This window comes from Egretta garzetta, unplaced genomic scaffold (genome assembly GCF_000687185.1).
Source record: "Egretta garzetta isolate BGI_Z169 unplaced genomic scaffold, ASM68718v1 scaffold234, whole genome shotgun sequence".
NCBI lineage: Eukaryota > Metazoa > Chordata > Aves > Pelecaniformes > Ardeidae > Egretta > Egretta garzetta.
Genome location: NW_009259528.1, coordinates 80915 through 91406, shown reverse-complemented (window position 1 = coordinate 91406; position 10492 = coordinate 80915). Strand labels below are relative to the sequence as shown.

General features: G+C 56.9%; 1 protein-coding gene across 1 annotated transcript in view; it reads left to right on the top strand.

Annotated features, from left to right (window-relative positions):
* Positions 1 to 10492, top strand: part of ADAM8 (ADAM metallopeptidase domain 8) — a 26175-nt gene that overhangs the window by 2534 nt on the left and 13149 nt on the right. Inside the window, exons 2-12 of the mRNA XM_035893080.1 lie at positions 555 to 664; positions 4473 to 4549; positions 4832 to 4910; positions 5018 to 5094; positions 6847 to 7033; positions 7508 to 7573; positions 7676 to 7744; positions 8397 to 8566; positions 8658 to 8739; positions 9423 to 9571; positions 9760 to 9937. Coding sequence (XP_035748973.1) covers positions 555 to 664; positions 4473 to 4549; positions 4832 to 4910; positions 5018 to 5094; positions 6847 to 7033; positions 7508 to 7573; positions 7676 to 7744; positions 8397 to 8566; positions 8658 to 8739; positions 9423 to 9571; positions 9760 to 9937 — 1244 coding nt within the window. The remainder of the gene's footprint in view (positions 1 to 554; positions 665 to 4472; positions 4550 to 4831; positions 4911 to 5017; positions 5095 to 6846; positions 7034 to 7507; positions 7574 to 7675; positions 7745 to 8396; positions 8567 to 8657; positions 8740 to 9422; positions 9572 to 9759; positions 9938 to 10492) is intronic.

The following is a 10492-nucleotide window of genomic DNA, read 5'->3' as shown; positions in this document are numbered from 1 at the left end:
GAGCACCCTGCGCTGCCGCCGCCTCGCCGGGGGCTCCGCCGGCCCCGTCTAACCCGGGGAGCACGGGCACGGCTGCAGCACGAGCTCCCGCTTCTGGGCTCCTGGGGAAGGTGGGGCGTTTATTACAGAAATCTCTCCCTTCTGACATCAAAAAAAAAAGGATGGGAGGAGGGCTGAGCCAGCCCAGACGCGAGCTGTTCTCCAAAATACAACCCCCAGCAGCTGCCAGACTCCAAGTCACAAACCGTGGCATCAAGATGGAGAGCTGAAAAACCTCCATCTTTGTTTACGCACCAGGGTCTCAGTACGGTTTTCCAGCCTTGAAGGGAAGCGCTCGCCCACGGATGATGCTGAGCACCCTTGTGGGCACCGGGGCTGGGGGGGGAGGGTGGGCTGGAGCATCCCTGCAGCCCATCAGGGCGTTGCATCCCCAGCAGGTATTTCAGGACCTGCTATTTTGACTCTTCCCTGTACCTTCATGTTGGCTGCTTCTACTATCCCCAAACTTGGTTGTTCCTGGGCATCCTGCCTCAAAGCTCTTTCACTTTTCCCAGGTACCACTGCCAGGCTGGAGGAGAAGCTCACCCATGTGGAGAAGTATGAGACAGTGATGCCACAGAAGGTGCTGGCGCCTCGAGGGAAGAGGGACCTCTCCACGCCATCAGTGAGTAGCATCACCTCCCAAATACTGGCTTGGCACAGCCACCCTCGCTGCCTTGCAGGGAGACTGGGAGTGGGGGGGGGTGTCGCAATCAGCAGAGACCCTCGGCCCACCACTGGGCTCGGAGATGGACCCCTTGGCCCACCACTGGGCTTGGAGCTGGACTCCCCTAGCCCTGTGCCAGAAGAATGACGTGGTGCACCATTTCTTGCTTTGCTTCCACCACAGATGATGGAGATCTTGAAGTAGGTGGTCAGATCAGGTTTCTTGGACTGTTTTGGGTCAAAACAGGAACTGCGGATAGCAGGGTGGACTCTTGGAGGGGGGGGCCTGCTTTCTCCAGTGCTTTCTTTGGAGACTACCCAGCAGTGCCACTCTTGCAGCCTCGCAGTGATCTTGTGACATGTGGTCTTTGCTTAAGGAGGGATTTGCAAAACCTCATTGAGCTGTAAGCACTTTTCTTGCTGCGTTTGCTGACATTTTTTTTTTTGTGTCCTTTGGGACAGGGAAATAAGAATCAGAAAGTTGCAGAAACCCACATGAAAGAAAGCCAGTGTTATTTTTCTTGGAAAACCTTGTAATTTGGGGAGAGGAACGGGGTTTGACTCAGAAGTTTTGAGCACTCGGGGCTGACGTCCATAGGATGATGGCCTTGACCTCAAAGATGCTTTCCTCATTGCCTTAAAGTGAAAATCGGCTGATACGAAAAGCACTGACTTTAGCACCTGATGAGATGGAGGGGCTGAGGACATTTATTTCCTAGTAAAGTCTTCCTATAGCACGTTCATCTGTGATTCACACCCTTTCTGATAAACTACCTTCAAAAACACTCCCTGAAAGCATCTGTTTTCTCTGCTCTAGAAACCTAAACTTGTCCATGAGATAAACATTCCCCAGGCTATTTAGAGACACCATCTGTGCTGGGCGCGCCGGGCGGCTCTGCACCGATCCCCCCAGAAAGGGGACCTCACCCATCTCGGGGTCCCTCTGCTTGCCACGGCACATGAGAATATGTCTACCTTGAGCTGTGTACTTTAGGACAGCCATGGATGGTGTCTGCTGGGTGGCACCGGGAGTTGGTCTTGGATTGGGTGGTCCTTGGACCTCCCAAACCTGCTGTGTTGGGAGTATGAGGTCTCCTGCTTTTCAAGTAATGTTTCTCCTCTTCCACGAAAGTTTGGTTTGCTCTCCCAGTAACCTTGGTGGGGAAGAGGTTCTGAGCAAGGCTTAACCACCACCAAGCCCCTCTTTTGAAGTGGAGACAGGTAGCCGGACGGGCATTTTCTGCACCAGATCCTCCTGTGGTTTTGCATTAGCAGCCTCTGGCTGGGATGGGCATGGGCCAAGAGCTTGTTCCTGGGTCAGAGCAGTTGGGACACATGGGGCTGGTCCAGCAGAGCATCTGCCAGGTAAGGTTTGAAGCAGATCAGCTCCCCTCTGGCTTTGCTTAAATCAAAATGTTCAGCCCTGCAGGCAGCGTGGAGACCTGGGTCCCGCAGCACAGGCTCTCCTGGGATGCCTTCCCACTGGCTTCTCCTCCCACCCGCCCTTAGCAGGGGCACGACAGGGCACGTGGCAAACCTGGGTTCTTCTCTGAAAAAAGAGCAAGAAGGGCCTTCAAAAACATTTACAGTTACATGCTTTTGATTGCTGAAGTGACATCTCTCTCGTCCCCATGCTCCAGTGTTTCAGAGAGAGAGCTGTATTGAAACGGCAGGGTGGTTTCCAACCCGTGTAAGACCCTGTGTTGCAAGCTGCTGGCTTCTCCCCGCCATGCGCCTGTGCTCGCACACCCCTGCTGATCTCCCCCACCACATCCCAGAGCCAGCTGATGCAAAGGGGCAAGTCCTTTGCCTGGGTGGAGGCAGCCCAGCTCCTGCCAGCCCAGCCGGGGGCTCTGCAGGAAGCAGCAGGGCGTTGCAGGGTGAGTGGTGGGGCCGGATGGAGCAGGGGCAAAGGACGGTGGTGTCCCAGTGACCTGCCCTCTTTTCCTCCTCTCTTAAGCTGCATCTCCTCTGATACACGGCGTGGTGCAATGAGCTCCATCCTGCTGTCCTAACGAGACCTGTTCGTCTTTCCACCCCAGGAAGAACTACCCTGTGCTGGGGTGGGATGGTGGCAGGATGTCCCAGTCCTCTCTTAGTAAGACCATCTGGAAGAGAACCCTCCTCTCTGTGTGCTGTGGCCACGGCTCCGCTTTGCTTGCTCAGCACGGTCACGGGGTTAGCAGGGCTGGGGCAGGGCTGAGCTGCCTGCGCTTCCAAAGCCTTCCCATCTGGAGCCCTTGCAAAGCCTATGCTAATAAGGAAGGGGGTGATTCACAGAAGCTTAATCAGGACTTTTTTTTTTTAACTTGCCCTGCGGTTGTCTCCAAGAGACAGTCCCTGACCCACCACCCCCTTCCAAGTGCTTTCCTGCCATTTCTTAAGAGTTCTTCTGGCTCCGGCACTGCCAACAATAACAAAGCATCGCTTTGTTGGCGGACATGGAACGGGACGGTCACGTCAGGCGGGAGACACTGTTCATAAGAGAAGAATTTCCCGGGGACCGGTGAGTGCACCCGCATGCCAGCCGTGCCCCCGCCTGCAGCCAGGGCTTGCTTGGCCGCCTGGCAGGCTTGTTGCAACCTGCTTGGCATGTGGAGAGGATGTTTTGTGGCCGGCAGCCCGTTGCTTCAGATTTGGAAACACAAAACAGGTAGAATTGAGGGCAATCGCATGATGGGCAAACCCTCCTACCGGGCCCCGCTGGCGCTGAGTCAGCAGGACTTTCTGCTCAGCCCTACCTCCTGCCAGGCTGCAGATCCCCTGGGAGTGCTGAGCCACCGTGTGACAGCAGGTGCTGTCATCTTCCCCTGGGAGAGGCCGCACGCCTCATCCCGGAGGAATGCTGGCCCTGCGGGAGACGCTTGCTTTGCCCTTTGCTCAGCTCTCCACCCCAGGATCCCGTAAGAGCTGAGGATGTGCCCTCAGGAGAGGTCTCTGTGGTGCGGTGGTGGCTGAGGAGGTCCCTGGTGCCAAGGGTGCAGCCTGGTACGGGGCACCGTGCGAGGGATCATCGTCTCTCTCAGTTGCCCCGGTGGGACGGGACCTCTGGAGGTCTGTGGCCCAACCTCTGCGGATGGAGATCACGAGACAGCCCAGAGGGAAACACTTCTTCTGAAGAGACATCTCCATCCTGGGGGTTCAGGGCTCAGCTGGGCTGAGCCACAGCCGCCCTGACACAGCCATAGTGACTGGAGGGTGGACTTGAGATGCCTTGAGGTCCCTTCCACCTAGGGTGATGCTCATGGGATCTGGCACATGGTGATACTGAAATCTGCTCTCAGTAGCAGATGAGAACCAAGAGAGGGTTATTCTCTAGCCGTGATGTTGCATGTTAGATCAGTCACAGATAAGGAAGTCTCTGCTGATGTTGGGCACCGGGGATCTTTGTGGCTCAGCCTGTGAGTAAGTGCTGAACTCAGGCCCCGGAAAAGGAGCTTTGTGACTGATGAGTAGGAAACCTCAGTTTCTGGCACGGCCATCTGCAGCCATGTGTCAGACATGGGAAACCAGACTTTGCTGACTCTGTTCCATTGCTGGTGACCTGTTCTTTGTCTCAGGATGTGCTGGGGATTTGTGTTATTGCCCACGTGCTTTCTTTCTTCTCTTCTGATTTCCTGTCTCTTTGCTGGATGCCTCCAGAGTAAGCAGCCAGGCTCCCCATCCCGCGGCTGCCTTCCAGCAGGGCGCACGCAGAGCCCATCCCCTTTCTGTAGCTCTTCCTCCAAGTGATGGTGGGTCTGTGCTGTCATCTGTCTTTCATGCAGAGCATCCACCCGGATCGTGTCCTCTACAGCGTCCATGCTGAAGGCAGGGACTACCTCCTGTGGCTGGAGAAGAACAAGTGAGTGCGGGTGGGCACAGCGGGACAGACGGGGGGGGGCTCGATTCCCACTGTTGCCGCCAACATCACTTCTCCCAGGTCCAGCACCACCAGACTGGTGATCTAAGCCCTCAGCCCAGACCCTCGCTTGCAAAATATTGCTTTTTTTTTTTTCCTCCTTGCCAAACCTACCCAGGGAGGTCGTGAGCCCAGCATACCCAGCCTGACCAACCTCATCCCCAAAGCTTTCCATCCTCTCCCCAAAACCAGTGTCACTGCTGATGCCCATCTCCCATCCTGCAGGGAGCTGCTGGGGCAGCACTACACTGAGACGCACTACTTGGCCGATGGCACGGAGATCACAGAGAAGCCGGACATTCAGGTATGGCTCTGGCTCCGGGGAGAGCAGTTTTCCCTCTCCTGCGGGGTCCCACCATGCCGGTGCCTGGTGCAGACCCCCTTTACACCTCTCCTCTCTCTCGGCGGCAGGATCACTGCTTTTACCAGGGCCACGTGCAAGGCTACACCAACTCGGCAGTGAGCATCAGCACCTGCAGCGGGCTCAGGTAGGACCTCCGACTCCCCGGGGCACTGCGGCTGGCCGGAGGACAGCACCCAGCCTGGCCTCGGTGCACGCCACGGCGGTGCTCCTGGCAGACGCGGTGCTGTGTAATGGTGAGCTGGTGTGACCAAGCCCCGGCCAGCTGGAGCTGTGCTGATGGAGGGAGCGCTCAGCTTTCCCCCGAGGAAGAGAAGACGACATCCCTTTTCCCGTTGGCAGAGGGAGTGCTGACCACCCTGGCTCGGCGCCCAGCAGGAAAGACGCGTGGAGTTTTGCAGCTAAGCCTGCTGTTTCGGGGCATTGATTCATGGCACGGGATGAGACTAGAAGCCTGAGCACGCCAGGAGGTCCAGGCAGGAGTGCCCTCCCTGGGCAGTGAGGCACAGCTTATCCCAGATCCATCCTCTCTTCCCAGGGCAGGCTGGGCCAAACTCACCCTGAGTGCTGAAGCCAGTGGCACAAAGGTGTGCTCACAGCTTGCAGGCAGCCAGCGTCTCCTCCGGGCCATGCCAAGCTCCTAGAGCTGATGGTCGAGCGCCTTTCCAAAAGAAAAGGAAAGCATTAGAAAGGTGCATCAGGCCAGCTGTGTCTCCCTCTGCCCACCGGCTGCTGCGTGTGCTGGTGCTCATTCCTCCAAAGCTGCCTTGGGTCTGCCTACGTTTAATGGCAGAGAGCATCCTTGCAGAGTAACCCAAGCCACCAGGTCCATGCAAGGTTGCTCAGTTTGCCATGGAAGGTTCGTGCTCTGCTCTTCTCTTTCTTTTAAGATGAGCTGGCAGCCAGATGTTGCAAGAGCATAAGACTGTAAGGAAGGGGTCCCTTGCAGGGGGATGTGTGAGGGGGACAGATGGTCCCTGGAGCACTGAGGGACCTGCGAGTACCTCTTTGCAGGAGAAACACCTGCTGGAGCTGCGTGGTAGCCATCTCCTCACTTTGAGGGCAGGGGTTGTGTCTCGAGACCTTGGCTTGCACAGCTTGCGCATACATGGGACGCTCGATAGCCTTGTATAGTAGGAGGACAAGATGTACACGGGCAGGAGAGGAGACAAGGACAATACAGACAGGGAATGTGGGACACCATATGGAAAGCATCTTGAAGGCCAAGGCTGCTCAGCAGAAATGCTGTGTTAAACCTGGCCTGGTAGTGCTGGGCAGTTCTCCTCGCTGAACGCTGGGACATTTCTACTGCCCGAAGTACAGGATACTCCCCTTGCTACCAGCCATGGATGCCGTGCCATGGTTTGCTCCCTCCCAGCCCAGCAGCCGGTTTCCAGCCTCCATAACAATCCTTTTGTTCAACTGGTGTTTCTGCAGCCTCCAAAAGCAAATGCTGTGGACATGTTCCCTATTGCTCCCCATCTCCCGGCGTGTCCCAGGTCAGCTCGGTCCTGCAGCACCTCCTCGATGTGAGGCTGCAGGGAAGACACATCCAGTCCCTTTTGCTGCTGTGAGCTCCTGCACCCTGTACCTCTCTGCACAGTGACGTGGGGCTTCATGCACTGCCCAAGGGCTGCCTGGGGCTTTGCACTGAGTGTGGTGTCATGCATGTAGCCAGAAGGACCTGACTGTCACATCCCACTAGTGGCCTGCACCTCTTCCAAGCTGCCTATGGGAACTGTGAAGGGGTAGGGTGATTTCCTAGCTGGGATTCGACAGCTGTATTTTGTATGACAGGCACTTGTGTGGGTGTGTGAAGGGTCTGTCCGTGCCCTGCTGGCTATCTCCCCAACCTGACGCCTGCCCTGTCTCTTGGCAGTGGGTTTTTCCGAGTGAATGAGACCACCTTCCTGCTGGAGCCCCTGGAGGAGGACACGGCTGGCCGGCATGTAGTGTACAGAGCAGCTCACCTGCGGGGGAAGCGCAGCACGTGCCAAGAGTCTGGTGCCACCCTGGAATATGACCACGAGCCAAAAATTCCTGCAGCCATGAAGCTCTACCGCTGGGTTAAGGATTGCTTTGCTTTCCCTTCCTGTAGTTAAGTTTGCAAGAGCCTAGGTCCTGTGAAGTCCAGGAGAGGAGTGTGGCCATACCGCATCTCTTGAAGATGCTCCTCTTCCACGTGTTGTTGGTTGGGTAACCAAATACGGGTTGCTCCTGGTGGCCTAGCTCCTGGTGGGAACAAGTCCTCAGATCCTGTACCATTAGCAGGAGCATACCCCATGAGCTCCGTCCTGCCCACAGAGCCTCTCTTGTGCCTTATCCTGGTAGCAGGCTTGGGTTTTTCCTTGTATATTGGAAGATGTCTGAGACACCCAGCAAAGTAACATCAGGAAGCAGAGCTAGAAGACCTACTTAACCTTGAATAACGTTGGAAGATGCCCCAGGGTCCAACTCATCCCACAGGAGTATCAACCACAGGGCTTGGCAAGCTGCAGAGCTGAGCCCCTCTTTACACTCACTTTCCTCTTCCCTTCCAGAAATCAGCTCCGTTACAGAAAGGTCCCCGATATGTGGAGCTGGTCCTGGTCGCGGACAATGAGGAGGTAAGCGCAGGGGAAGCGAGCTGGTGCCTGCGTTTTTGCTGTCACCCGTTGCAGTGAGGAGGTTGAAGCCAGCTTGGAAATCTCTCTGTGTCCTTCCTGTAGTTCAGGAAACACAAGGACTTGCGCACAGTGCAGAACCGCATGAAGGAAATCGTGAACCATGTTGACAAGGTGAGTCCAGGGATCTCGATCTGCCCTTCCTCACTCCCACACGTGCCTCACAGTGCCAGCACAGGCATGAACCCAGCGGAGGAGAGATTGGCGTTGGTAGGGTGATGGAGCTGGAGCCTATCTCAAGCTCATAGGTGGGCTGCCACACAGGGTAACCAACTCCCTTGGCCAACAGGGTGTGCAAAGCGGGCATGACAAGCAGCTCAGCCCTGGGTCCTCAGGAGCACGGGATGGCTGTCTCCTAGCTCTCTCATTAGGGAAGGGGGGAGAAATTTCTTCTTGTCACCCCCAGGAGCATGTCCCACAGCCATGCTCAAGCTGGAGCAGGTGCTAGCAAAGGGAGGGTGATGGATGCAGTGCACCAAGGCCGGAGGGGGTTCTGCTTGCCTTGCTTCAGACTCACTCTTTGGTCAGCAGTGTGGGAGCAGCACCCCAGCCTTCACGGGCCAAGAGGGAGCCCAGAGGTCCGGGGGTGTACCCCGTCTACGTGGGCGCCCCAGCTTGTGTTATTTATTGAAGGGATGACAGAGCTGATATTGCACAGTGAGATGGGGTCCTGGGCTTGGTTGTGGTTCCCCAGGGGAGGTGGGACCTCCCCTCTGCTTGTGCAGCTCAAATCCAAGCACTCCCTCTGGGCTGTCTCCCACCCCAGCTTTATCAGCCTCTTCGCCTGCGGGTGGCCTTGATTGGCTTGGAGGGGTGGAGCCACAAGGACAAAATCGTGGTCAGTCCCAACCCAGAGTTGACACTGGACAATTTCCTCCACTGGCGGGAGGTTGAGCTGCTGCGGAGGAAGCCGCACGACAATGCCCAGCTGATCACGTAAGGACGGGGGGGGGGCTGCCACCCCGCGATCTGTGCAGCCCTGCTGCCACCTGAGCCACGTGGCCATGGTGGCATCTCAATCCCACAGGGGCATAGACTTCCATGGCACGACCGTGGGGCTCGCCAAGAAGCTTGCGATGTGCACCAGGGACTCAGGCGGTGTCAACCAGGTGGGTCCCACTGCCTGGGTGTGTGCCGGGGGGGCAGTAGTGGTCCCATGGTCTGTATTCCCTGCACTGTATTTTTCAGAGCGGGTCTCACCTCCACTGGTTCCCAGCTCTTCCCCCTCCGCACCCTTAGGGCTAGATCTAGTTCCTGGCGTCTCCAACTCTTGAGCAGCTGACCCCAGAGAAGTGTCAGGGCCGCAGAGGAAGGGTAGTGGTGGGGACCCAGCTGGGTGCCTGCGGAGGGCTCTGGTATACCTGAGCCCTGAAGAGCCTCCCAGAGCAGCTCCATGGACACAGGGCTTCTCCCACCACCCATGAGGTGGCTGGGCCTTGGTTTGCAATTGCTCCTTGGCCGTGTTTCTCATCCTTCCGCAGGGAGGGCATCCTTTGCTGGAGTGGAAACAGTCAGCCGTGGACCTGTGGTTGTCCAGAACTACCACAAAGTGTTGTTTCAGGGTAGACACTACATGTAAGCTCACTGACACCCCTGAGAGCCCAGTCTGGAGGTCTTCAGGGGCCAGGGGCCTGAGTCCAGCTTTTGTCTTCCTTTACCTCAGCATGGCAGCTTTAGGGAACGAATTGCAGACAGGAGTAAGACCTGGCACTGAGCGGTTGAAGAGCCCCAGTGGGGCCCATGGAGATGCTGTGGAGAGCATTTGAACCACTCTGCACTTCTTGTCCCCCAGGACCACAGCACGAATCCTATCGGTGCTGCATCCACCATGGCTCATGAGATGGGGCACAACCTGGGGATGTCTCATGATGAAGATGTTGCTGGCTGCCGCTGTCCCATCCCCAAAGCTGATGGAGGATGTGTCATGGCAGCGAGTGTTGGGTGAGTGAAGGGGAAAGGGGAATATCTGTGGGCAGCGAATATCTCGATGTACCCTCCAGCACTGTGAGATGGTTAGGTCTGGGTGGGCACTTTGAAGGTCTGTTGGTAGCCTTCCAGCTTCTCCCTGGGCTGGTGGGTGCAAAGGCCCTCATCTCTGCTCATGTCTGCCTGTTTTTGTGCCCCTTCAGCTTGGTTTACCCCAAGCTCTTCAGCCGCTGCAGCGAGCAGGACATGTGGCAGTTCCTCGGGGACCCCAGGACCAGCTGCCTGCTGAATGTCCCCAGGGCAGATGAGCTGTACGGGGGGCCAGTGTGTGGGAACCAGTTTGTGGAGCGGGGAGAGCAGTGCGACTGCGGCACACCAGAGGTAGGGGCTGTCCCTGAGAGCCAGGGCAGGAGCGTGGGTGGCGGGGACCTGAGAGCTGTGGCTGAGACTCAGAAAAGGTTGTGCAAGCCTCTTCCCTGGACATCGTGCTTTGCAAGGCTCATTTTCCTCATGTTCCTGATGCCTCTGCTGAAAAATAACTTGGGGAGGATATTCATTAACGTGGATGCGTGCCCCCGCTTCATGTAGCTGGCTGTGATTCTAGCAGGAGCATGGCTAGGAAAGACGGACATCGCCCCAGCATCGCCTCCAAAGAGGCGATCCAAGGAGGGGGATGTATTGGCGTGTTGTCCTTTCAAGAGCTGCACTCGGCTTTTCCTCGTCCCTAGCGGCCCATCACTGCATCGGAAGGGGGGGATTTGAGACAAACAGCCGGGCGCTGTCCCTGGGATAAATCTCTGGGTCACAGCCCTGCTCTGGGACCTGAAGGCATGCTCCCCCGATGAAGAGAGCACAGAGGTCCTCCTTTTTTCTCCTTCCTGGAGATGTGCAAAGGGCGCTACGAGAGAGCACGGTCCCAGGTCAGGCCTCATCTTC